At 46.1% G+C, this 27,891-nt stretch overlaps 1 protein-coding gene across 2 annotated transcripts; it reads left to right on the forward strand.

The window, feature by feature from the left end:
* Positions 1 to 9,985: 9,985 nt before the first annotated feature.
* On the forward strand, positions 9,986 to 21,988 carry HERPUD1 (homocysteine inducible ER protein with ubiquitin like domain 1). 2 transcript variants are annotated; one of them, XM_059383690.1, is made up of 8 exons: positions 9,986 to 10,270; positions 13,110 to 13,187; positions 13,277 to 13,351; positions 14,446 to 14,576; positions 17,374 to 17,496; positions 17,990 to 18,340; positions 20,088 to 20,190; positions 21,226 to 21,988. In XM_059383690.1, exons 1-8 carry the CDS (start codon positions 10,118 to 10,120, stop codon positions 21,388 to 21,390), a joined length of 1,179 nt encoding a protein of 392 aa, XP_059239673.1. In that variant the 5' UTR covers positions 9,986 to 10,117; the 3' UTR covers positions 21,391 to 21,988. The 2 variants fall into 2 exon arrangements, with proteins under 2 accessions (XP_059239673.1, XP_059239674.1); XM_059383691.1 differs by having other exon boundaries at positions 13,280 to 13,351.
* The last annotated feature ends 5,903 nt before the right edge of the window (positions 21,989 to 27,891 follow it).

Genomic DNA, 27,891 nt, shown 5'->3' on the forward strand with positions numbered 1-27,891 from the left:
GCAGGAGGAAAACCTGGGTAACCAAGCTCTCAGAAGACACCAGAAAAAGGGTTGAAGAAGCGGAGCGGACCCTCAGGACAGCTGTCTGCAGAGGGCCTGAAGCTGCTAAGAATGCTATTCAATTTGGGGTACTGGGCATCACCGGGAGCTTTGCAGAGAATCATTTGGTAAAGTGGTGAGTCAGGGACCAGGGATTGAGGAATTTGTAGAGAGAAAAGGAAAGCAGCAAACAAGAATAAGATACCCTACACTGAGTAACGCAGCAATGGAGAGAAGATAAGGAAAATAAGGTGCAGGAAAATGAGTTGGAAACTTGAGGGAGAAGCAGATTCTGGGGAAGCTGTTCGGATTATTATTACTTTAGGGTGTGTACCAGTCACTACAATGCTAGGCTATGCTGCAGTAACAAATTATCCTCTAAATGTTCATGGCTTGCATGGCAAAATCTGATTTCTCTTTTACAAATAACTCTGTGCTGGTTAGGCAACTCTTTGGGGCCCCTCTTCTCCATAGCAACGTCCAGCGATCAAAACTACTTCCATCTAGTGAGGACATCATCTCTGCCAGTAGCTTCCAATTCATGGAGGAAGGGAAAAGAGAGCTGGAACATCATGCACTGGCTTCCAAAGGCTTCAGCCCAGAAGCGACGTGTTACTTCCCCTTGAAACCTATTAGCTCGGTCCATGGCTCCCAACTGCAAGAGTGCTGGAAAGTTGGGGGGAATGTTTGAATAGTCATTGAGCAATAAATATCTCCATTACAGGGTGGGGGTGAGTAACAGAGACCTGAGTGTATTTATATGTCAGAGCAGAAAGTTTTAGGATGCAAGGAAGAAATTAATTGACCAAGAGGTAGTAATGGGGGAATGCCTGGGTGGCTCAGTTTAATCCTCAGTGGGTTCAAGCCTCTGCCTTCGGCTCAGGTCATGATCCCAGGGTCCTGGGATCGAGCCCCGCATCGGGCTCTCTGTTCAGCAGGGAGCCTGCTTCCTCCTCTCTCTCTGCCTGCCTCTCTGCCTACTTGTGATCTCTATCTGTCAAATAAATAAATAAAATCTTTAAAAATAAAAAAGAGGTAGTAATGGGGAATCAACAAAATGCAGGAAGATATTTTGCCCATCGGCAGGGAAGGCATCACTGACATCTGCCAGCCCAAGGGTGCACATCTTCTCGGGACACTTGCTTTTGTGACTTTCCCTGGGAGGGTTCCTGAGCACCAGGGCAGAAAGCGAACCTGCAGAAGGCAGGTGACATGTTCCCCAGCAATGGGGCTGGCCAAGCAAAGAATGGAAGAATGGAATGGAAGAAGAATGGAAGGCCACGCCAGGAGAGAGTCAAAGAGAATGATAAAAGTACATGGAGATAGCTGACCATGAGCTCCCAGATGGTTAGAGAGGCCAGAAGCGAACTGCAAGCCCTGAGCAGACTTTGAGGGGCTGGTAGTGTGAGGACAGAAAGATTGCTCAGTGGAAGTGGGAGAGAAGGAGACAGAGAAGAATACAGAGTAGTTTGTGGTCTATTTGTATGCCCTTCAAGGCATGAGATTCTGCAGGAAGTAATCATTTCAGAGCAAAACCTAGAGTGTCCACCATTTTACTATGAGATCTGTGAAGGTGATAACTAGGGTAGATATTTGGGTTATTGGATGGTAGTGAGATCTCGAGGGGCTGGAACATCGGGGGAGAGGAGGTATTCAGGGCAGTGGCTGTTAACCAACTGGCATGGGGTATTTCAATATCTCAGCTTCTGAAGGAGCTGAATGAGCCAATGTCAGCCATGATGGCCACCATGTCTGATGCATCTTGGCACCCCAGCACCCAGCACAGGGCTTGGCATTAGAGTGTACCCTTCAGTGACATCTAGTGACTTCACATTCTGTGGCCGTCACCACCACCTAGCTCCAAAACATTTTCGTCCCCTTGAAAAGGAAATCCGAGCCCCATTAAGCAATCCCTCCTCAGTAACCCTTGGCATTCACTAATCGGCTTTCTTTCTCTGTGAACTTGACTCTTCTGGATATTCCGAATAAATAGAATCGTGTACTATGTGGCCCTCATGCCTGGCCTCTTTCACTTGGCACCATGTTTTCGAGTCTCATCCATGTGGCAGGAGGTGTCAAGACTTCGTGACTTTTTGTAGCAGAGTAATATTCCATTCTGTTGATCCGTTCATCAGAGACATTTATTCCATTGTTCTGTTGATCCGTTCATCAGAGACATAATATTCCATTCTGTTGATCCATTCATCAGCTGATGGACATTTGCATTATTGCTGCCTTTTGGCTGCTGTGAGTAGTGCTGCTATGTAGTATTCATGGACAAGTTTTTGTTCAAACTCCTGTTTTCAGTTCTTTCGGATATACACTTAAGAGTGGGATTGCTGGGCCATATATAGTAATTCTGTTTAAGTTGTCCAGGAGATAAACCCTGGATACGCTTTTAAACCTCATAAGGGCCAAGTTTAGGATTGTATCCACCTTGCATCCACCACCCAAATATCAGGCCCATTCTTGGCCCCAATCATCCATCTTGATGGGCCATACCTGGTGTCTCCTATTCAAGAGCCACTTGGGGTTTTCAAAAACCAGCTCTGTTTTAATTTTCTTTAAATAAAAAGGTATGTAGGGTCACCTGGGTGGCTCAGTCATTCAGCATCTGCCTTCAGCTCAGGTCATGATGCCAGGGACCTGGGATCAAGTCCCACATCGGGCTCCCTGCTCAGCGGGAAGCCTGCTTCACCCTCTCCCACTTCCTCTGCTGTGTTCCCTCTCTCGCTGTGTCTCTCTCTGTCAAATAATTAATAAAATCTTTTTTAAAAATAAATAAATAGGAGTGCCTGGGTGGCTCAGTGGGTTAAGCCTCTGCCTTCGGCTCAGGTCATGATCTCAGGGTCCTGGGATCAAGCTCTACATCGGGATCTCTGCTCGGCAGGGAACTTGCCTGCCTTCCCCCCTCCTCTCTGCCTGCCCCTCTACCTACTTATGAGCTCACTCTCTCTCTCTGTCAAATAAATAAATAAAAATCTTTTTTAAATAAATAAATGAAAAGGTATGTAACAAGCACTTCTTTTTTTATTTTATTTTTTTTTAAAGATTTTATTTATTAATTTGACAGAGAGAAATCACAAGTAGATGGAGAGGCAGCCAGAGAGAGAGAGAGAGGGAAGCAGGCTCTTTGCCGAGCAGAGAGCCCGATGCGGGACTCGATCCCAGGACTCTGAGATCATGACCTGAGCCGAAGGCAGCAGCTTAACCCACTGAGCCACCCAGGCGCCCTGTAACAAGCACTTCTAAGAGATCAGCAGGATGGTCTGGAAATAACAGGCAGTGAGTATCACACTCCTCAAAGACTGCAAACCACAGTCTGAGAGAACTCTTTCCTTGATCTGGCAAAGACCCTTCCCTATCACTGGCCACATCATAAAGAAGGATTTGCCTCAAGGGCTACTTCTGGTGAAAAAAGAAAGCTGCTTCTGGCCAGGCTTAGCATGGGCACCAGAGCTGCTGTAGGGTGGATTTCATGAGAATGAAACAGGATGTCCATTTCCTGGGCCAAAGAAGATGGCATGCATGTGGCCAAATTAGGACTTCAGAAAAGGCCATAAAAGGCAAGGTTTCTGGCTGGAGCTTGGGGACGTCTCTAAAAACCCATAAAATAAGAGTTGTTTTTTTTTTTTTTTTTAAGATATTTATTTATTTATTTGACAGACAGAGATCATAAGTAGGCAGAGGAGAGAGGAGACAGGAGACAGAGGAGGAAGCAGGCTCCCCGCCGAGCAGAGAGGCCGATGCGGGGCTCGATCCCAAGACCCTGAGATCATGACCTGAGCCAAAGGCAGAGGCTTTAACCACTGAGCCACCCAGGCACCCCTAAAATAAGAGTTCTAAGAACAAAGTAGAGAGGTCCAGCAGGGTCTAAACACCAAATGGCCTAAAATAAACCATGTGCTCTGTCTGTGACCTTTTGCCTCTTCAGGATTTGCAAAGGCCCTTCCAGACCTTCACAACCCAACTGTCAAGAAAAACAGATCTTGACTCCTTCTTTCCTTTCCCCTTCTCAGAATTTAAAGATGAATTGGGTCTCCACAGAGATAGCACCACGAAACTGTTACTACGATCCAGTTTAAAAAATCTCCATAGTCCTTTCATTTCCAGATTTCCAGAAATCTCATTTCAGGATCTGAATGTCCCTTTAGCTCACTGTATTTCTTTTTCTGATCTGCTTGCACTTCCGTCTTTGAAAGACACAAAATCCATATTGTATGAGTTCATTTCCATGGACTTTCCAGAACAGGCCTGGAACCAGGATTGTTGGGGAGGGTGAGTGGGTAGACTGGGAAGGGGCACTAGGGAACTTTATAGAGTGACAGGAACGTTCTAGATCTTGACAGGGGTGTGGGTTACACAGGCAAAGACACCTGCCAAAACTCTTCGAATGGGACACTTGAGACCCGTGTATTTTACTGTGTGTAAATTGTACCTCAGTACAGTTAATCACTAACTAATAATTGCAAAGAGTTACTAGCTCTGTGACCTTGAGCAAGTTCCTTAAACTCTCCATGCTTCAGTTTCTCCCGCTGTAAGATGGAAATATTGATAGCCTCCTGCTTCATAAGGTCGCTGTGAGGAGAAAATGGATGCCTCAGGCAAGGTTCTCGAAGTTGTGTGTGTGGCGTGTGGGAAGCACATCATAGAGTTGACCGTTAGCTCCGCTCATGAGCCAACCTTCATTCCCCCCTGCTTTATTTCTGCAATGTCTTATTTTCTGTTTTTCCCACATTTCCTTTTGGGGTCTATCCTAATGCTCGTCTATGTTTCCCCTTGAATGAAGAGTTGGTCTTCTGGCCCCAAGTGTCTCCCCATCAGATGCAGCCTCTGTGATGACACAGACCCACACTGATGGTGATGTCCCACGCTGATATCTCTTCTACTGCTCCAGCACCTCCCACTGCCCACAAAAAAGGCTCCATCTTTCAAGGGTGACCGTATATGGTCTTTCTGGAGGTGGTCCCAAGAGTTCTTTGCAGTCTTACCTGTCGCTAAGGTTATCATTGCTATTATTTTATTATTTTATTTTTAAAGATATTATTTATTTATTTGACACAGAGAGAGAGAGAGAGCGCGCACAAGCAGTGGGGAGGAGCAGAGGGAAAGGGATAAGCAGAATCCTCACTGAGCTGCAAGCCTGATTTGGGGCTTGATCCCAGGACCCCTGAAATCATGACTTGACCTGAGCAGACACTTAACCACACGAGCCACCCAGGCTCCCCTCATCGCTGTTATTTTTTTGTTTTTTGTTTTTGTTTTTTTTAAGATTTTATTTATTTGACAGATTGCAAGTAGGCAGAGAGGCAGGCAGTGAGAGAGGAGGAAGCAGGTTCTTCGCAGAGCAGAGAGCCCGATGTGGGGCTCGATCCCAGGACCCTAGGATCATGACCTGAGCCGAAGGCAGAGGCTTAACCCACTTAGCCACCCAGGTGCCCGTTGTTTTGTTTTTTAATAAACCCTATAATTACTGTCAAACTTGACCAGTGGTTTCCATACCTGGCCTTTGGACCAGTACCAGCTTGGCATCAGACCCCATTTAGATGGGCCCCAGACAGCCATCCTGTATTTTTGTTTGTTTCTTCATTTCCATGTTTAGCTGAAGCATGAGGTGCACGCAGAGAAAGGTATAAATGCTAAGTGAACAGCTTGATCTGTTTTGACAAATGTCTGTACCTGCATAACCCACACCTTATCAAGCTAGAACATTTCAACAGTCCAGAAGCTTTCTTCATGTCCAGTGGTGTGTTGGTAAAAGTTTAACAACAGATTCCCTGGGGTAAAAAACGCTCTGCTTTGTAGTGTTTGCTGATCTCTGTGGTGTAAACATTCCCAGCATAGCCAATTTCAAGCCATGGATATGATGCCACTCTTAAGAGTTGTCACTGAAGAGGCTCACAGTTGGGCCTTGTGTCACCCTACCAGCTGACTCGGGCACACCAGTGCTGTGTCCCTTCCAAGTCAGTCTCTGCCGGCCCCATCCCCAGGCAACGATAAGTCCACGTCCATATGAATGGACTCTTACAATTCGTACTCTTTTTGCCTGTTTCTTTCACTTGGCATGGTTTTGACATTCATTCATGCTGCTGTATGTATTAGGAGTTGGTTCTTTTTTTTAATTACTGAGTAATATGCCATTGTAAGGGTGTTCTGTAGCTTTCTCATCCAATCTCCTGGTGATGGACAACTGGCCATTCCCAGTGCTTGGTGCTATTATGAATAAAGCTGCCATGAACATTCTTGTGCAAGCCCTTTCATTTCTTCATTTCTTTCTTTCTTTCTTTCTTTTTTTTTTTAAAGATTTTATTTATTTATTTGATAGAGATCACAAGTAGGCAGAGAGGCAGGCAGAGAGAGAGGGAGGGAAGCAGGCTCCCCGCCGAGCAGAGAACCCGATATGGGGCTCGATCCCAGGACCCTAAGATCATGACCTGAGCCAAAGGCAGAGGCTTAACCCACTGAGCCACCCAGGTGCCCCAAGCCCTTCATTTCTTTTGGGTAAATCCCTGTGATGGTAATGGCTAGATTGTAGACAGGTGTGTGTTTAACTCTATGAGAAACTGCCAGACCGATTTCCAAAAGGGCAGTGCCATTTTTATACTCCTATCAGTCATGTAGGAGAGTTCTGGTTGCTCCATATCTTTGCCACTACTCGGTGTTGGTGTTGCAGGGATCTTTGCCTTTTTTTTTTTTTTTTTTTTCCTTTTTTTGAGAGAGGGAGGCAGGGGGAGAGGAAGAGAGAGAGAATCTCAAACAGGTTCCATGCCCAGCATAGAGCCCAACATGGGGCTCAGTCTCACAACCCTGAGATCATGACCTAAGCCAAAAATCGAGAGTCAGATGCTTAACTTACTGTGCCACCTGGGTGCCCAAGGAACTTTACTTTAAAAAAGAGTGCCTTGGGTGACTTTGTTTCATAGTTAGGTTCAGGAACCACTGGACTGGACTGGTTTCGGCTTGCTAAATATGAATGGCTAACATTTATCAAGCACATGGCTAACATTTATGGAGCACATCCTGTCTGGATCTGTCCCAAGACCTTCAGCAATGTTCTATCGTGTAACCCTCAGAACAACCCTGTGAAATATATACTGTGATTCTTCCTATTTTGCAGAAGAGGAAAATTAGGCACAGAGAAGTTAAGTAACTTGCTTAGGGTCACATAGCACTCAAGGGGCAAAAGCTAGGTTTGAAAACAGGCAGTCGGGCTCTGGGACCATGAGTTTAATCACTGACTTATACTTGTCCATATCAATTCTGTACACAGTCATCCTGTTGGACCTAATCAGTAATTGCTGACATTATTATTGTTATTTCAATCCCACACATCCTTCAAAGTTCAGCTCAGATTCCACCGTTTCCACCAACTTTTTTCTGACTACCCCCTCTTCTCCTGGTGCTATGGAATCCCTCAGTGTAATCACAAGTCCTTCAGAAATGTGGGAGACTTCTGGGTTGTTCTCTATTTCTGTATTTTTGTATTGTCTTATCACCCGCCATTATCTTTGTGAGGTTACTGAGAATAGGGTCACTCCATGTTTACCTTTCTATTCCTGGCATGTTTGTGGACTTGAATTTAATGTTTTTTCTAAATATGCTATAGGCAGAATCACCAGAGTCCTTTAAAAGGAGCTCTTACTGGGAGATAAAATGGACTCACAGAAATTAGATTGCCTCTTCCCTAAGGAAAAAAACACAACCCCTTTACTTTCTTATTGTTGGAAGTGGATGAGCTATCTTAAAGTGTCTTGATGCTTGTCACCATGAGCTAGAGGAAACCACGCCATGGGGCATACTTAATTTCCCAATAAAGCCATTATCTCCTGCCTGGCTGCCTCCTTTAAGGCTTCTGCTTGTTTTAATAGGCCTGGCCCCACTGGCCAGCTTCTAGCTAGTTCCAAGACCACCAGATCATAATCAGTCATTTTCTTCCATCTTATTTATGAAAGCAGGCCCAGCTACCTCATTTGTGAGGACCAATGAAAACGCAAACCTTCTTTTTCAAAATTTATTAAGAATTTCAGATGGTAACAGCAGAGCATTAAACCAAGAGTGGAGTTCCATGTGACTGCACAGGTCCCACACCTGTGGAACCAGCCCCGATGAAAAGCGACAGAGCCCCCCCTCAGCAGACAAAATCCAATCACTGAAAGCTGGGCATGGGGACAATTTCTGTCTAAAGCCCTCCACCCCACTTCTTAACATAAAGACTGCTGAAAAAGAAGCCACCCTAGTTCTGTGTTACATTAAGGATGGTATGGATTGAATGTGTAAAAAGATGTTGAAATCCTGACCCCCAGTATCTGTGAATGGGACTGTATTTGGAAATGTGGTCTTTGCACATGATCAGACTAAGATGAAGTCAGCAGGATAGACCCTAACCCAGCATGACTTGGTGTCCTTATAAAAAGGGTGGGGTGGGGGTGCCCAGGTGGCTCAGTCAGTGGAGCATATCACTCTCGATTTTGGCTCAGATCATGATCTCAGGCACATGGGATTGAGCCCCCTACCCTGCTTAGGTTCTACACTGGGCAGGTGGAGTCGGCTTGAGATTCTCTCTCTCCCTCCCCTCGTGTGCCCCACCTTCTGCTTGTGCACTGTCTCTCCTAAATAAATAAAAATCTTTTTTTTTTTTAAGGTTTTGGGTGGGGGGGATTGGCACACAGAGATGGACATGCATGGGGGGAAAATGATGTGAAGGCATGTGCACATCGTGATCGTGACGGTGAAGGCAGAGATGGAATGATGCAGCTACGCATCCCAGAACTCCAAAGATCCAGGCCAACTACCAGAAGCTAAGAGAGTGGTATTGAACAGGTCTCTCTCAAAGCCCCCAGAAGGAACAAACCCTGCCCAACACTTTGATGTCAGACTTCTAGCCTCCAGAACTGAGATAATCCATTTCTGTCCTTCAAGCCACCCAGTTTGCAGTACTACACCCACTAACCAGACCAGGCTCCTCCCCTTAGCCTCCTGCCCTTGCCCTTGCCAAGCTCCTGACACCTGGATAAACAAATGTCCCAGCAGGATTGGGCCAAGGATGGAGCCTGCACAATATCAGTTTTGTTTTTCATGTCTTTTTTTTTTTTTTCCTCCTTCCTACAGAGGGGAGGGAATAAGATTTTCTACATCAGAGACACCTTTTAGAGAACTGAGAACCTTCCCCTCCTGGTCTCAGCCCCAGTTGAAAGTACGGGTCAGCATCCTATAAAGTGAAGCCCTTTGTGAGGATCTCCCAGCCTAAGCTGGACTGTGTGGTTCGTTTGCCAGTCATAAAGGTGATGCCCCATACTTGAGGGTGCAACGTTCACGTCTGAGGCCACAGATGAAGTGGCAACAGCCGGTGGGAAGCCTCTGTCCTTCGCCCCAGGAGGAACCCGCCCCATTTCTTCCTTGCCCTGCTAAGGCCGACCTTCCGGGTGTATTCGAAAACGGAGTCCACCGAGCTGTTCTTTGGGCTGGGGTCGGTGTAGGCATGGGAGGTCACCACCGTAGGGCAGGCTGTGGGGCCTGACGTCCTGGGCCGCCCACGGGGAAGGGAAAGGAGAAGTGCACCCTGCCGCGTGGTGTCAAAAGGGGCGGGGAGAGCTGCTTTGTGAGGGCACAATTTGCAGAAGCCGCCAGGCCGGGGGTCTTCCGGCCTGACCCTCCTCGAGGCGCCTGTAGCAACCCGCGTTAGGGCGCACCCCAGCTCCCTCAGGGCCTCAGCGCCCCAACGAGCAGCAGCGCACCCAAACATGGCCGCCGAACCCGGGTTCCGGGGCCGCAGCCGGGACTCCGGGTGACGCAAGGGCGACGGGTTGCATCAGCCCGCGACCACGTGCTCGGCCCGCCCTCCGCCCACGGATCCCGGCGCCGATTGGGCCACGTTAGGGCCGTGACCTCCGCCTCAGCCAATGGGCGGCGGCCACAGAGTGTTCTCGCCGCAGAGCCCAGGCGCGAGGTGCCTATAAAAGGAGCCTGAGGCGGGGGCGCGCGCCCCAGAAACGCGAACTGTCGTTGCAGAGTTTGTGGGCGGCAGTGACGCCGCTTGCCTGGCATCTCGGAGCTCTTCGGAACCCACAGCACAGCCGACATGGAGGTCGACCCCGAACCCGAGCCTGAGCCCGTCACGCTCCTGGTGAAGAGCCCCAACCAGCGCCACCGCGACTTGGAGCTGAGCGGCGACCGCAGCTGGAGCGTGGGCCGCCTGAAGGCCCACCTGAGCCGCGTCTACCCCGAGCGCCCGGTGAGAGGGGCCCCCGACTTCCGCGGCCACCGCCTCCCGCCCCGGCTGTCATCCCCTCGGCCCGCCTCGCGTCCGCCACCCCTTCCCTGACAGCTTCTCGCTTCGCCATCCCTCCCCAAACGGGCTGTTCCTCACCAGGTCACTTCCCCAGGGCTGGGGTCTTGCCCTGCTCTGCCGGGGTAGGCGCCGCGCCGCCGGGCCGCCGGGCCCAATGGTCGTCACTTCCACGTCCTGGGCCGCCATCGCTCCGCCTTCCCGACGGGCCGCCTTCCCCTGTCACCTCGCCTCTCGTGGTCCCGGCCCTAAGACTGCCCCCCTCCAGCCCACCTCCCAGGCCACTGCCCCGACCCCTAGGTCTGGCTTCCGGCCTTAGCCAAGCCGCTGAGACAGCACTTTGACCTTGGGTGAGTCATTGCACCCACCCAGCCTCAGTTTCCCCGAAAGGACAGTGCAACTAGGTGTTCCGCATTAGGATTCCATCCACTGGATGAAGTGGATTTTCTGATTGCCGCGTCGCAGTGTGGAGCGGAGGAGGCAGGGGCCGGCCCCGGGCGGGTGGTTAAGGGTGAGGGCCCAGGGAGTGTGTGCTTAAGGTCCCACACCCAGGAGCGAGACGTGGCTTTCCCCCTCCCTGTCCACCTACCGCCCTGGGCCCCTCCCTGCCGCGCCGGACTGCGTAGTCTTTGCTGAGTCCCGGGGAGAAGCCCGGCGCGTTTTCTGGGTAGAGTGTTCTGGAAGGGGAAGCAGGCAGCAAAGAACCTCCCTGAGCCTGGGTGTTAGGACTTTGGCCCCTCAATTACAGACTTCCTCGCTTTGTTTTGGTGGACACATCTGTCAACATCACCCTTAGCACCGCCCTCCGTCCCCACCACGTGATGGAGGCGGCTGCATCCTTCCTGTATTTACTTTCTACCCTGATATTATGTAAGTGTCAGCAGTGTGCCTTACTGCCCACAAGTGTAATTCTCCCTCAGGCAGGAGGAGACATTGGGCCGAAAAAGACTGTGGAACTGTTCCTCCTTATCTGAAAAGTTGCTGTGTGTCGTAGCTTAGGGGTTAGGTTCTTTTTGTTCCTTCTTGTTCAGTACGGAAGGTAGAAGTATTTTCCTTCTGAGTTCTTTTGAATTTTGCTTATTTACTTAATAAGCTTTCATTCCTTTAGCATACCACTTGGGACTGTTGGTAGTTTCACCGCAGCTGCTTCCGAGAAACTAGGTGGCCGTGTTGCTGTGAGAATGGCTCTTAGGTACGTAGGTGTAGTCGTCGCTAGTGGCATCATTTGGTAAAGGCAGTGTTTTGGAGGAGAGCTTCCCTTAAGGGCTTCCTTGGGTGACAAACATCACTCCTATTAGTAAGTCTGAAGACCCAAAGAAAAGACACCTCAGGTGTGTAAATTTGTGCTTAAAAATTATGGCAGGAGAGCACTCATCATTTGGTTTCTAAGCTGAGAAATCTTACTTTTATATAGTTTGTGTACTTTCATGTATAGTTGTTATATGCTTTCATATAGTTGTATAACATATTTAATTTTTTCAAATCAGCCTTCTGAGTGAAGACATAGAATGTCATTTCAGGCCTTTAGAAGGAAAACCACAAGAGCGCCTGGGTGGCTCAGTGGGTTAAGCCTCTGCCTTCAGTTCGTGTCATGATCTCAGGGTCCTCGAACGAGCCCCACATTAGGCTCTCTGCTAGGCAGGGAGCCTGCTTCCCCTCCCTCTGCCTGCCTCTCTGCCTACTTGTGATCTCTGTCAAATAAATAAACATTTAACAAAAATAAATTAATTAAAAACCACAGGCAGCTATGGTTTTCAAACCTTTACTAGTGTGGAACTTTTTAATGTAATGGAGGACCCCGCCTCTGAGGTAACATTTTACAAAATTATGTGTGTAGCATTACCTGTAAAGTCAATCAGAACAGTGGTGAACACAATATCCGATTAGGTTCTGTAGTTTGAGGTGCATAGTGTCCAAAAGTCCTTATTTTATACAGATAAGTAGATGCAATTATTGTTTTGATTGTTTTAAGCAGTTCATAATCTCCAGCTACTTGGCAGGAACAGCTTTATTCCAAATTTTGCATAGTAGTTTTTTTTGGCATTGGTTGATGATCTCCAGTGTACTGGCTTTGGTATATATCATTTGAGGCTATTAGTTTTAAGTATGATTTTTAAAGGAATTAAAAATAGATTTTAAAAGTGAGATTTGTATGAAAAGTGTGGAGGGTCCCTGTGGTTTTGAAATCACTGGGAAGGAGAAGAGAGGTTGGAATCTTTAACTCTTCTGGAGTAGATGACCTTAGACAAGTCAGTTTCAGACTTTTCCTCCCTTCAAACAGGGATACTAAATCTCACAGGGTTGTAAGAAGTACTACCTACACACCATCTCCTCTATACCTGCATTTGCAGGTAAAAGTCTCTTTGAGAACTTAGTTTAGAATTGCTTTATGTTATCTTAGGACAATACTAGGTGATTTTGGTGAAGGCTGACCTTGCTTGGGAGTACTTTGAGTTTTCTCTACAACTTGTGTTTTCTCTATAATCTGTGTTTTTAGTGGCAGAAAAGAATTTCCTTGGGAATTTATAAGTCAGATAGGTCACCATAGGTTTTGTGGACTGGAGATAAATTTGTCATCGTAAATTTATTTGCAGGTTAGAAATTCAAAGTTCACCACTTTCTAAAGAAGAGCTTTGTCTTTGAGACTTTTGAAAAAATGCTTTCCTGTGATTCTAGGGGGAAAAAAAGACCCATATTCAAGTTATTTGTATAGAAGTTTCTTCTGTGTTTGGGAACTTGTGGGAGCTAAATGCTGACCTGTGCTACTCTTTCTTTCCCTGACTAGCGTCCAGAGGACCAGAGGTTGATTTATTCTGGGAAGCTATTGTTGGATCACCAGTGTCTCAAGGACTTGCTTCCAAAGGTACATCATTTACACCTTAACTTTTGAACGTTTTTTAAGTGCTTACCAGGTCGAATTCAGGTCCTAAGGTACCTCCTTATTATTTTTAGCAGGAAAAACGGCATGTTTTGCATTTGGTGTGCAGTGTGAAGGGTCCTTCAAAAATGTCAGAAACCAGCGCAAAGGTATGTCTGTTTTTTCAAGATTATGACATTCTCTGTCAATTCAGACTCTCATGGTAGAAATAAAGGGAGTTGGAGAAAACTTGAGATTTTATTGCCTTTTATCAAGTAATAGTTTGTTTCCTCCCCAGTAAGAATCAGGAATTAGAAACTTACCAGTACAAGTGTATGTTTGTTACTACAGTAGTAGACTATACCATTAGTGGTACAGTGGAAAGTAGACTTCTACGTTACACTATCTTCTGGGATATGATTTGACCTTCAGTAGCGGTATATCCAACAAGGCACTCTAAAATGGGTTTTTATTGACTTTAGCACATAATAAGCTTCTTCTAAAGAATCACTAATTCCTAATATCAAGTGATATCTAAAGACTTACTTACGTTTGATGGCCAAAATCAGTTATTTTTTATTTCACAGTGTTGATTGAATATATAGTAAAGATATTCTAATGTAATGACACATTCTAAATTAGGATTATGACTCTGTTTCCTGAAACATCTGAACACAGTATAGGAAATTTCTTTCCTTTAGGTTGCTGGCTCGGTTGTACTTACAAATCTTGTTGGTCAGGTTTTATTTCTTGATTTAGTAAATTTAGCACCGTAAGATTTGTAGAACATTATCAGAATTCTTTCTGACCAATGATAACTTCGTTGGAAGATTTTTTTTTTTTTTTAAGATTTTATTTATTTGACAGAGAGAAATCACAAGTAGACGGAGAGGCAGGCAGAGAGAGGGAAGCAGGCTGAGCAGAGAGCCCCATGCGGGGCTCGATCCCAGGACCCTGAGATCATGACCTGAGCCGAAGGCAGTGGCTTAACCCACTGAGCCACCCAGGCGCCCCTCGTTGGAAGATTTTAATGAAATTACAGCATAGTTACTCTAGGAAAAAATAAGGACTTTTAAAATATAGATTGAAATTGGATTGACAAATTTCAGAATTTTTTTTATGTAACACTGCATCTGTTTAATTTTGTTAAGTTCAGAGGTGGGGTGAGGGACAGAAGCCATTCACAGCAAAAAAATCCTTTTAGTTTGGTTGCAGACAGTTGCATCAGATCCTTTGTTCTAATATTGATCTTGCACTTCCTTAGGTCGCTGAATCCACAGAGCAGCCTGCTGGTCTCCATCAGGGACAGTATCCTGGGGATTCCTCAGGTGATAGCTTAAGGCAGAGGGAGGTTCTTCGGAACCTTTCTCCCTCTGGTTGGGAGAGTATGTCAAGGTGAGTATTAGAATAGAGAACCAGGTTTATACTATGTGGATGGGCATCATTTGCATCAATTTTAAGAATAAAGTATGCTTATAGTTACAGTCAAGAACTTGAAAATGTACAAAATTTTGTTTTTTTAAGGGCTTCACTTTCATGTATAACTCTTCTTAATATAGAGAGCCTTTTAAGAACATATAAGTATATGGGGATCCACATGTCGAAATGTAGGTATTTCACCTCCCACATGGGTGTGCTTTGCATTGTGCTGACTTCATGACTGGGACTTAGTTCTGCTTCAGAGACAACAGCTGGTGTAAGCATCTCACAGCTGCTTTGCTGAGTGGCTCTGTGCTTTGTCTATCATAACAAAGAGTGACAAAAGATGAAAAGATTGTTTGAGAAATGCTGTGCCAAGGACTGAGTTGGCAGTACTGGAGAAAAAAGGTCTTTTCTTTAGACATTTTTTTTTCTTTTTGTTTTTAAGATTTTGTTTACTTGTCCGAGTATAAGCAGGGGGAGCAGCAGGCAGAGGGAGAGGCAGGCTCCCTGCTGAGCAAGGAGCCAGATGTGGGACTTGATCCCAGGATCATGACCTGAGCCGAAGGCAGCCACTTAACCAACTGAGCCACCCAGGCATCCCAAAAAGGTCTTTTCTTTAGAGCAAAAGTCAGGAGTGATTAAATGCTCTGATGTTTGGATTTCATAGCTCTTGGGACCTCCTCTTACAAAAGTTCTTAGGAGAAAAAATAATAATTACAAGTTAGAATTGTATAGCCCCTAAATTCCCCTGGTTTCCTTTTCCTGGTAGTTTTTAATATTTCATTTTGACAGAGTCAGGTATTTGAGGAATGATGAGTTGTTTTTTTTTTTTCCTCCGTAACGGAAATTTCAAATACAAAAGCAGAGGGAATGGAGTAGTGAATCTTCACACAGCCATCACCTGAGCCCAATAATAATGATCAGTTTTTTTTTTTTTTTAAAGATTTTATTTATTTATTTGACAGAGAGAGAGATCACAAGTAGGCAGAGAGGCAGGCAGAGAGAGAGAGAGGAGGAAGTAGGCTCCCTGCTGAGCAGAGAGCCTGATGCGGGACTCGATCCCAGGACCCTGAGATCTGACCTGAGCCGAAGGCAGCGGCTTAACCCACTGAGCGACCCAGGCGCCCCAGTGATCACAGTTTTGTTATGCTTGTTTTATCTACTCCTCCTTTGCTTTTTCCTTTCTGAAGTGTCTAAAAGTAATTCCTAGACATCATGTCAGTTCACCCCTACATACTTGAGTAAAACCTTAGTTACCTTGACTATCTACAATGCATGTCCTCATCAGAGTTACAAAAGCACTTTGTTATCCTCTCATTGCCTTGAGCTGTAATATTTTTAAATGATCAAAAACGATATCATACCAAGACTTACTTGATTGGAATACCATTTTAAAAACACTCTGGGTAGGGAATTTGGTTAAAAGATTGTCAGCATAAGGGCACATAGGTAGGTCAGTCAGTTGAGCGTCTTAACTCTTGATCTCAGCTCAGGTCTTGATCTCAGGGTCATGAGATTGAGCCCAATATTGGGCTCCACGCTGGGCATGGAGCCGACTTAAAAAAAGACTATCCACATATAGATTGGATAATTGGATAGAAACACTTAAAATTGCTTCCCTTATTCAAGCTATACAACTTGAAATTTGTGGCCCATATGTATATGAATTTTACCTTGATAAAACTTGTCGATTTTAGGGATGCCTGGGTGGCTCAGTTGATCAGCCATCTGCCTTCAGCTCAGGTCATGATCCCAGGGTCCCGGGATGAGGTCCCACATTGGCCTCCCTGCTCAGGAGGGCCTGTTCCTCCTCCTGCCTGCCGCTCCCCCCTTTTTGTGCTGTCTCTCTCTTTTGCTCTGTGATGAATAAATCTTAGAACAAAACGAAAAACAGTGATTTTATTCAACATATAATTTATTGAACAGCCAATACACATAACTTTAAGGTTGGGAGGTAACCAGCAGAGCTGATTATATAACCAGTTCCCAATCTTTCCACAGTACTTTTGGTTTCAATTTTGTGAACTGCTGCCAAAGGAGTTCACTGTGTCAGGGACACAAAGCCAAAGATGACACCCTAGGCTCTGCCCTAGGCTGTTTAAAAAACAGGATTTTGGTGTCAAAACAGGTCTCAAACTCAGGCCTGCTATTTAGCTCAGTGACTTTGTGCAAATCCCTTGTCTTCCCTGAGCTGTATTCAGGCTCCCTTCTGTGAAATGGAGGGGAATGCCCCCTCCCCACAAGGTTCTTGGGGATCTGGTGAGCTAACAGCCCAGCCTGTACAGGGCACAGTGTCAGCAAACACATGTGAGTGAGGCCACATAAGCACATAACTCTGACCCCCGTGTAGCTCAGATTTAGGGGTAGGGAGAAACGGGTGGCGGGAGAGGGGGTAGTTTTCTTTAGGAAAGGCTTTGAGAGAGATGTGGCTTTTTAGAGCTGCTCTTTGAAGGATAAGCTGTGGGTTGAGAGCTGCAGTGACACTCAGCAAATGGAGACTGGGGGTGAGGATCCACCTAGCCTGAAAGGGTCCAGCTGGTTTCTACATCCTAGTAATGACGCAGTGACCTTTGTGCCCCTTTGGGACCTGGACCATGGTGGTAGGGCTCTGTCAGCACTTCCTATGCTGGTATGACACAGGACATCACAAAGTAATCTGCCTGCAACTATCATAAAGCCTCTCTCTTTGAAGTCCTAATTATAATTTAGACCTTTCATTTATTCATACTAAACCAAGTCAAAATGAGTGTTTTAAAAAAATCTTTCATAGACCTGAAGCTGCCCAGCCAGCATTCCAAGGCCTGGGGCCTGGTTTCTCGGGCTACACAACCTATGGTTGGCTGCAGCTCTCCTGGTTCCAGCAGATCTACGCCCGGCAGTACTACATGCAATAGTGAGTCCTTCCTGTCCTGCTGGGGGCAGCCACACTGGGGATGGATGGGGGAGGGTATCCTCAGTGTGTGTGCAGAACCCTGCTCTGTCTGGTCCGGGGGGTGGAGGAGAATATACATCCTAACTGCTACCTAATTTGTGTATTAATTCGGGGGGGCTTGTGTCTGTACGTAGTTTGATGACTTCACTTAGAATCAATTACTTCCTTTTTAATACAAGGTATCTTTGGTTTTGTGAAAAGTTGAATTTGCTACTGTACCATACTTCTGTGGTTTATATTTTTAACTACAGATGAAATTTGCCATGTGGCTCTCTCAGGAGCAGAAGAGACATTTATAGATTCAATTATAGTGAAGAAATTCTTCACTAAGTTTTTCATGTACCTACTTACAATTCTTAACAGTAAAAGACCCTTTGTAACTAAGACTATGAGAAGCACAGTCTTCACAGTGCTTTGCTCTCAACAGTATCTGCCTCTGTTGATTTTATTTTAGTTTAGCTGCCACTGCTGCATCAGGGGCTTTTGTCCCCTCACCAAGTGCACAAGAGATACCTGTAGTCTCTGCACCTGCTCCAGCCCCTATTCACAACCAGTTTCCAGCAGAGAACCAGCCAGCCAATCAGAACGCTGCTCCTCCAGTGGTGGTTAATCCTGGGGCCAATCAAAATTTGCGGATGAATGCACAAGGTGGCCCTATTGTGGAAGAAGATGATGAAATAAATCGAGATTGGTTGGATTGGACCTATTCAGCAGCCACATTTTCCGTTTTTCTCAGTATCCTCTACTTCTACTCCTCCCTGAGCAGGTTCCTCATGGTCATGGGGGCCACCGTCGTTATGTACTTGTAAGCAGATGATTTTGCTTTCCTTTTTCCCCTTTACTACAGATTAGTGCGGCATGGTGGCTCAAACCAAGTACAGATTTTTCTCTTTTTTTGAGCTGTCGTAGTCATTATTTATGGGAGTGTGTTTTTGTTTTAAGATTTTATTTAGTATTTAGGGAGAGAGTGAGAGCAGGAGGGGCAGAGAGAGAGTCTTAAGCAGGCTCCATGTCTAGTGCAGAGCCCGATGTAGGGCTCAATCTCATGACCCTGAGATCATGACCTGAGATGAAATCAAGAGTTGAACGCTGAACCGACTGAGCCACCCAGGTGTCCCTGTGGAAGTGTATTTAATAGCATATTATTCTGGCACCTTCAGTGCAAAGAATTGACAGCCTCATTGGGCACTGCTGAGAACACATTAATTGTATGTTAATGCAAGAAGAACGTTCTGTTTTCTTCTGGGTAAGGTCCCTGCCAGGCTCATGAACCACAATAATATGGTCATTCTAAGCCATGAAAGGGAAAATTGTATTTGTTTTGAAAGTTTATCAGTCTGTAGTTGCTGCCTCCCAGGACTAAAGGTCAGGCACTTACAGCAGCACAGCTCTCAAGGGCCACGCAAAGCTCTGAACCTTTACAGACCTGACATTGGCTTTATCCTTGACTCAGAGTAGTGCTTCTCAATCAGGATGATTTTGTACTCCTAGGATGTGACACTTTGGACTGTCAAAGCTGGAGGGGCAGTCCTCCTGGCATCTAGTAGGTAGAGGCCAGACCTGCTGCTAGACATCCTAGAATGCACAGGACAGCCCCACAGTAAATATCCGGCCCTATATGTCAGGAGTGCCAAAGCTGAGAAACCCTCGCCTGGAGTGATATGTCTTCTTTGTGGTCATAACTGACAAATTTTTCCTATAGAGTGAAAATGGATTTTTATTTTAGTTTTAAAAATCTTAAGAGTGGGGCGCCTGGGTGGCTCAGTGGGTTAAGCCACTGCTTTCGGCTCAGGTCATGATCTCAGGGTCCTGGGATCGAGTCCCGCATCGGGCTCTCTGCTCAGCAGGGAGCCTGCTTCCTCCTCTCTCTCTCTCTCTCACTGCCTGCCTCTCTGCCTACTTGTGATCTCTCTCTGTCAAATAAATAAATAAAATCTTTAAAAAAAAAAATAAAAAAAATAAAAATCTTAAGAGAACAATATTTGAATAATATAATAATTACTCTTATATCCAGAATTAATCATTGTTAATATTTTGTCACATTTGCTATAAGACTTAGAGTTAATTGGATTTTCCAAATAAAATTTTAGCAACACTTTTAAGTTTTTTAGTCTCTAGAATCATATTTGTGACCAAATTTAGGTCTTATTTTTTATGTAGGTTATTAGATATTATAATCCCAGCTCTGTGTGCATGTGTGTATGTATCCCTCCCTCACCCCCTGCTCAGGGTTCAGCAAGTGTGAAGTTTAGTTCGGGATCAGCAAGAGCACTTAAACTGTATTCTGGGTGCTGTTAATGTTGAGGGGCATGCAGTGCTGAATGAAACAGTCCTCATAGTGACCCTGAAGAAGCTGATAGGCCGGTGAGGAAGTCTAGGAGATGGTGAGGAAGGAAGTCTCTGCAGATGGGCCTGTGAGCTTTTAATGAGAGCACTGCTGTGATTAGAGGAGGAGAGCAAGGGGGACCTTATCTAATCAAGAAGCCCCTTAAATTCTTGTACAAATTTCACTGTGATTAGCTAAGATGAACTTTTATGTGCTTCCTTTGAAGGCATCATGTTGGGTGGTTTCCATTTAGACAGAGGCCAGTTCAGAACTTCCCAAACGATGGTCCTCATGAAGCTGTGAATCAGGACCCCAACAACAACTTACAGGTAAGGAGCTCCGGGGGACCCAGCAAGCTTTGTGTGAAATGCCAGACTCTCAAATCCTTAACGTTTATTTAGCCTCATAGTTTACCATTTCCTTAGGCTGAAGTTTCAAGATTTTTTCAAATTTGTTCTTAGAGCACTAGGTTTTTGGTTTTTGGTTTTTTTATAAGATTTATTTTGAGAGTGAACAAGAGCATGCATGCGTTCAAGCAGGTGGGGGGTAGGGAGAGAGAGAAGGGTAGAAAGACTCTCAAGCAGACTGCCTGCACAGAGAGCAGAGCCCAGCACGGGGCTCAATCCCAGAACCCTGAGATTATGACCTGAGCAGAAACTACGAGTCAAATGTTTAACTGACTGAGCCACCCAGGCACCCTGAGCAGTAGCTGTTTTTAAAACACATTGAGTATGCCATAAAATCCATCAGGTATTTTAGTCTTCTGGCAATTTGCATTTTGGCAAATGTAAATAATGTTTTTTAAACTCACTATTTTGAGCATTCAGAGGCCTATAATGATGTGTTATACCATGGAAACTGCTAATGGATAGTTACTGGAATTAAACCTTAGGAAGATAAGCATGTCTCATAGAACAGATTTCCTGGAGGATTTCCCTAGATTTGTAGAATAGTTTAATCCATAATCCTAAAGGATATTCTTTTTTAATATAAATGTCACCCTTGCATCTGTTTACAGAACATTTTTAGTTTCTTAACTCAAAATACTGCCAAAATCAGAATATCCATATTTAATGAAGTGGTTAACTTAACTCATGAGTTTAATAATGAAGATGTAGTTACTTCATTTGTTCTAATACTTAACTGCCGGGGATTTTCAAAACTGTGAGAAGGTCACCAGCAGTTGTGCTGTGAGGCCTGAGAACTCCATCTAGCCTTGGACACCATTCCCTTGGGTCCTGTCTGCCTGATTGCTTGAGTATGAGACCAAGGATTAACTCTGTCCTTTGCTAACATTATTACATTATTTGGCATTTGTCATGGTCCTAATGGCTTTCTCACTGTGTTTCATTATAATGCTGTAGGAAGGCTCTGATGCTGAAATCGAAGACCCCAGCCGCCTCCCTCCAGACAGAGACGTACTAGACGACGAGCGGACCAGCCCTTCATTTATGAGCACAGCCTGGCTTGTCTTCAAGACTTTCTTTGCTTCTCTCCTTCCAGAAGGCCCCCCAGCCATAGCAAACTGATGGTGCTTGCTTTCTGGCTGCTGGAGGCTTCGACAGGCATGGACTGGATCATCTGACTCCGGCTGGATTTCTTCACCTGGACATGGCAATGGCACAGAATTTAAGAATCAACAAGGAGGAGGATATGCTTTTGTGATAAAGCAAAAGCAGAAACTAAGACGTGAAGCCAAGATACAAATTGATGAACAAAAAATGTCCAAGGCTTCTCATGTCTTTATTCTCTGAAGAGCTTTAATATATACTGTATGTAGTTTCATAGGCATTGTAAGTAGAAGGCATTAGTGTCGCATGTTTATGCCTGAGGAACTTTTCAGATGTGTGTGTCTGCATGTGTGTTTGTACATAGATATCATAGATGCAGAAATGGTTCTGCTGGTACGATTTGATTCCTGTTGGAATGTTTAAATTACACTAAGTGTACTACTTTATATAATCAATGAAATTGCTAGACATGTTTTAGCAGGACTTTTCTAGGAAAGACTTATGTATAATTGCTTTTTAAAATGCAGTGCTTTACTTTAAACCAAGGGGAACTTTGCAGAGGTGAAAACCTTTGCTGGATTTTCTGTTCAATAAAGTTTTACTATGAATGACCCTGGCAGAGACTCCTGTCATTTTAGCAGTTTGCTCCGTGTCCTTGTCACAGGATGGTCAACAGTTGAGTTGCTAACTTGTAAGTCACCTGCATGTTCTGCTTCTTTTTATAAAAGAACTGTTTGTACTAATAAAGAATGATAAGGTAAGGCCATGAAAGTTCTAAGTTCCTAAGAATATACTTGTGTTTGTCCATTCCCTGATTCCAACAGTACTGGCTTATGTGGTAACCCAACAAAGTTGAATTCCCCAGGTTTAAAGTTAGTGGCATTGGGGCACCCGGCTGGCTCAGTCGGTAGAGTGTGGGACTCTCTATCTCAGGGTCATGAGTTCAAGCCCCTGCATTGGGTGTGGAGCCAACTTTGAAAAAAAAAAAAAAAAGGTCACTACCTCCCTCCCACTTGGCAATTCTGTGATAATTACACCTGCTCATCTAGCACTGGCTTTTGTAAGCTGAGCTTGCTTTTGTGATTTTTATCTTTTAAGAATTAATTTTGAGACTAATCTTAAAAACACAGTTGTGTGTATTTTTCACCCATGAATAATGTTATAGGCAGAATGATGGAAGCCTGGGCAGGGTGTTTTTGGCACAGTAAACACTTCTAGTATCACGGTTGTGATCATTTAATCATTACTGAAAACTTCTTTTACATTAAATAAACATTGAACAGCTCATACTAAGGCCTTTTTCAAGTATTGGGTAAAAAAAAACATTGATTTTTCAGGGCAGGGGGCATCACCATCTGACAAAGTGCCTAGAGCTCCAGACAGATGGCGGCGTTCATCTCATGTTTCTGAAGGACTGGGGCCACTCGCTGTGAGGTCAGCTTGTGATGGTGAAACTCCAGATTCCATGGCCCAAAATAGTTCCAGGAAGATGGTCCTGAAGACAGCTGACAAGGGTTCACATTGGCCCAACCTGCACCAGGACAAAGGGAGGAATCTTCAAACATCAGATAAGGCTTTAAGACAGCTGATGGGTGGGGGATGTGGCAGAAATGTCAATGCTTCCACAAGAGTTATTAAATGTGGTATAACGTACTACCTACCACCATTCATACTAGAAAATGACTGGTTTGGATCTTCATGACAAAGTAGCAGTTAAATATCTAAAACCAGCTTAAACCATAGCAGCTTTTTAAGTTTGCATTTTCCCAGGTATGTTTTCTTAAATCCTGGTTGCACAGGAGAAACATTGCAAAAAATGAGCTCATGGTCAAGTAAATTTGAAAACTGCAGTTTGATCCTACTGTGGGCTTCTGGGATCTTCAAAAATGCTAATGGGCCTAAAGGGAAGGCATGTGGTCTGCAGCCTCTTCTAGGAAGGTGCCTAGGACCGAACCAGGTGGTATATTTAGGAGGCGATACTCCACAGGGCTGGGCCAGGTTTCTCCAGAAGGCTATATATACTCTAATCAATGTTGCCTTATGGTGCTATTTCTCACAGAGCCACGATTCACAGGTCCAGAGAGCAGGGGGCAGAAATGGGAGTGGTACCACTCACTATGACCCTACTGATCCATTAGAATAAAACTTTCTCTTTTCCACAATCTTCTGCTCTGCTCTAGAGGTCTTGTTTCCTAAGGGAGTGTATTCATTTCTTAGAACTACCTTAATAAAATCTACAAACTGGCTTAAAACAATAGAAATTTCTCTCAATTCCAGTAGCTAGAAGTCTGAAATCAAGGTGTTGGCAGATGACTTCCCCCTTCTGTAGTCCCTGGGGGAAAACCTGTTCCATGCCTTTCTCCTGGCTTCTTGTGGTTGCCAGCAGTTTCTTGATGCTCCTTGACATAGCTGTGTCTGTTTCTGCCTCCACCTTCTTATGACTTTCTTCCCTCTGTGTCTCTTGTGTCTTTATATGACCTTCTTATAAGCACACCAGTCATCGTATTTACACCTGCAGAGACCTCCTTTCACATTCCAAAGTTCTGAATGGACATGACCTTGAGGGGATACAGTTCAACCCCCAAGAGGAAATAATGCTTCCACTAGGAGACAGATTCCATTAAACTGGAAACTAAGATCGCCACCTGGCCACTTTGGGGTCCTCCTACTTTTGAATCAACTGGCAAAGAAGGGAGTTGTTCTGCTGGCTAGGTGGATCCAACCTGATTATCAAGAGGAAATTGGGCGGCACTATACAATGAAGATAAGATTTCTGGAATACGGGAGATCCGTTGGGGTGTCTCTTCGTATCATGCGCTATGATTAAAGTCAATGGAAAGTTACCACCCAATTTAGGTAGGACTCCTAATGGCTGTGACTCTTCAGGAATGAAGTTTTGGGTCACCCCACATTGTAGAGAACTATAACCATTTGCAGGGCTTACTGAAGACATGGAATGGGTAGTGGAAGATGGGGGTTACAAATAACCAATTACAGCCATGTGACCAGTTCTAGAAATGAGGACTGTCATTGTCACGAATATTCCTCATTTTGTTGTGCCTTTGTTTCTATATTCACACGCACACTTGTAGTACATGTTTTCTTCCCTTGTCTCCTTATTGTCTAACATAAGATGATGTAATCATACCTAACATTACATCACAGGCTTTTAATTACAGGCTATCAAGGAGAAGAGGGACCATCACCCAAGGATTTGGCATCCTCTCCTGGGGAAAGGGTCAGCATGTTTTTCGTGAGAACTGCAAGATAGTGGCATTACAATAAGTAGAAGCATGACTTTGTTACTGTCTTTATCTGGAGATGAAGTGTGGTTTCAGAACACGAGTGCGAGCACAGAACTGACAAAGGGTGATCTTGACTACGATTACTTTGATGTATCAGCCGTGGTGAGGCCCAGCTATGTAATAGTCATTAACTAGTGCTGACCCAAAGGTTATTTTGCAGATGTGATCAGTATCTACAATCAGTAGATTCTAAGTAGAGGCAATTATCCCCTCTAATCAGAGTGGACCTCTTCCAATTCCCAGAAAGGTCTGAAGATCAAAACGAGGTTTCCCTGAGGAAGAAGCAGTCCAGCCCACAGCCTACAAAGATGTTTTTGCAGTCTCCAACCTACCGGCCTGCCCCACAACTTGACACTTGCCTGGCCAGCCTCTTCAATCACGTTAAGTTCACCCCATGGAGTAAACAAACAATGAGCTCATCTTCTACAGGTTCTGTTTCTCTGGTAGAACCCTGACTGATACAGGGTCCTTGCCTGAAGATGATGGGTCCAGAGCCTCATCCTGGGGTGCCTTGGCCAATGGGAGCCTGCTTCTGGGACAGCTGTGTCACTCAGAAGAGGGTGCCCCTCTGGCTGTGCTTCAGACCAAATGCCTTTGGGAGAGGCTCCAGGGAAGGCTTTGCTTTGTGTCTTATAAAAGACTTCCGTTCCGGAGAGGGGGCCAGGTAGGCTTGCAGGAAGGAAGTTGGGAGGCCGGTAAGTGGCGGGATTTCACTGGCGTGAGGACCTGGGGAGTGGGTCAGGGGAGGCTGTCTCTGATTCAGTGACATCCAAGAGTAGGTTTGCTCACTGCAGTCCCAGTGGCCTAGGCATGGGGGCAAATTCTCTGATGCACATTGAATGTGTCCATGCCTAAGTGCGAATGAAGTACAAGGGTAAAGGAGGAGCTCCACTAAAGTCTGCCAAGAAATCGCAAATCCAGAGTCAGAGCAAGAAAGTGGAGCAAAGTCGTCCAGGGGATCATGGAGATTGCTGATGACAAGGCAGGATTAGGGGAAGGCAGAAGATAGGGTTTCTGACTGTAGTTCTTGAATGATCAAGGTTCAGGAAACACTCAACACCAAAAATTTTGTGAACATAGGGCCCATGAAAATGTTTTTTCAAAAAGACACAAGGAGGGACGCCTGGGTGGCTCATTGGTTGGGCAGCTGCCTTCGGCTCAGGTCATGATCCCAGCACCCTGGGATCGAGTCCCACATCGGGCTCCTTGCTCAGGAGGGAGCCTGCTTCTCCCTCTGCCTCTGCCTGACTCTCTGTCTGCTTGTGCTCACTTGCACTCTCTCCCTCTATCTCTGACAAGTAAATAAATAAAATCTTAAAAAAAAAAAAAAAAAAAGACACAAGGAGCGGCGCATTTCTTTGCATTCTGGGGGCTGGGCGGGGGGGCGAGGGGGGCGTGGACAAGTGTGAGCAGGTGCGTCTTAGAGGTAGATGCAGCTGGGGTTGCCACGTAGGCGGCCCGTGTGTGCACGCGGGTGGGCGTGTCTGCACGTGCGTTGCTTTATCTGGGGAAGGTGCGTGGGTATGGGGGCCTCAGGTGTGCGTTGTGAAGTGACACGCCCCCCTCCTGCTGCCCTCAGCTCTACCCCGTGGGACTGGTTGGGCGGGAAGCCTGAGGCTGGGTGGTCACCAGCCACCAGGGGGCAGCAGAGGGCCGGGCAGGGGCCTTCTCTGGCTTCCTCCCCAACTCAGCCTCTGGATCCTCGCGGCCTCTGCGCGCTGCAGGCTGCGTCCGCTCTGATCCTGGCCCTGGAGGCCATGTGAAGCCTCTCTCTGCCCCTCTCCACCAACCCCCGACCTCCCCCAGGCCGCTGCCCGTTGCCCTGGCTGAGGGTTTCCGGAAGGCCTAGGACTCAGTAAGTGGAATGTTGCTTGCAGGGTGGGTTGGAACTTGTCGGCAAACTAGGGTGGTCTCATGGGGACCTGGGAGAAGGGACCCAACTGGCCCCGAGTCCTGGGGTTCTGGCATCTGGCCCTCTGGTTCTTCCGCAGCTTGGGCTCTGTCTCTCGGTCTCTTTCAGGGGTGCTCGGTAGCTGTCCGTCTCCACTCTTCTCAGTACTAAGTCTGGTCAGAATACTGCTGAACCCCTTGGCCCCTCTGAGGCTCCGAGGTGGGTCTCAGAGGGGCAGCCAGAGCCTATGGCCTTCCCATTCAGATGTGCCCATGTCCAGGGCCACCACCTGCACTACCCCAAACCAGACCAGCCTGGAGACAGCAGCACTATTGAACAAGAAACCCTTCCTTATCTTCAGAGACCCCCAGACACGGCAGCCTGCTCTCTGCCTGACGTGTGCCCTACCTGTGACCAGACGCAAGGAACCAGGCAGTCCCCTGCATCGTGGGGGGTGACATTACTTCCCCATTCTTGCCCCGGCCCCAACCTGGGGCCGTGGTCCTTACCTGCTTCATGGAAGGGGGCGCCTATAATAGGCTTCTCTCCCCCGGTGACACTGGTCAGCAGGGTGATGCCCGCCCACCCCCCAGATAGGCCTGTCCTGATCCCTCGAACCTGTGAATGTGATTGTATAAGGCAAGAAATTTTTTTCTTTTTTTGCAGATGTGATTAAGCTCGTGACTTGAGACAAGGAGATTATCCTGGATTAGCCAGTGGCTTCTACATGTCATCCGGGAGAAGCAGAGGGAGGTTTGGCACACGGACAGGAGAGGAGACAGCCATGTGGACAGGGAGGCAGAGATGGGAGAGGCGTGGCCACAAGCCAGGGAGTTCTGGCAGCCACCAGAAGCTGGAAGAGGCGAGGAACGGGATGACCCTGCAACCTGGATGGGGAGAGCAGCCCCGCACACACCGGGCTGCTGATTTCGGACCGCTGGCCTCCAGACGGTGAGCAGATGCATTCTTGTTGTTTTAAGCCATCGAGTTAGTGGTAATTTGTTATTTAGGAAGCTAATCCAGACCCCAGATGTTAGCAAACCATCACCATAATCGCCATCATAAGGATCATAAGGAGATCATTTTTGAGCAGCAGGATACATAATAGTGGGTAATAGGAACCTGTTTTGGTAAAAAGAAATGTGTGTGTGTGTGTGTGTATCCACGCAGCCACAGAAAAATAGTGAGGGGGAATGAGAAGACAGACGTGATCCTTACCCAGCAAGACTTCCTTCCAGCAATTTAAACCCAGGACAGGACATAATTCAGGCCATACGTGAAGATTAGCTGACACAATACAGTCCCGTGTGGTTCAATTAATCA

The sequence above is a fragment of the Mustela nigripes genome, chromosome 17, assembly GCF_022355385.1.
Source record: "Mustela nigripes isolate SB6536 chromosome 17, MUSNIG.SB6536, whole genome shotgun sequence".
NCBI classification, from domain to species: domain Eukaryota; kingdom Metazoa; phylum Chordata; class Mammalia; order Carnivora; family Mustelidae; genus Mustela; species Mustela nigripes.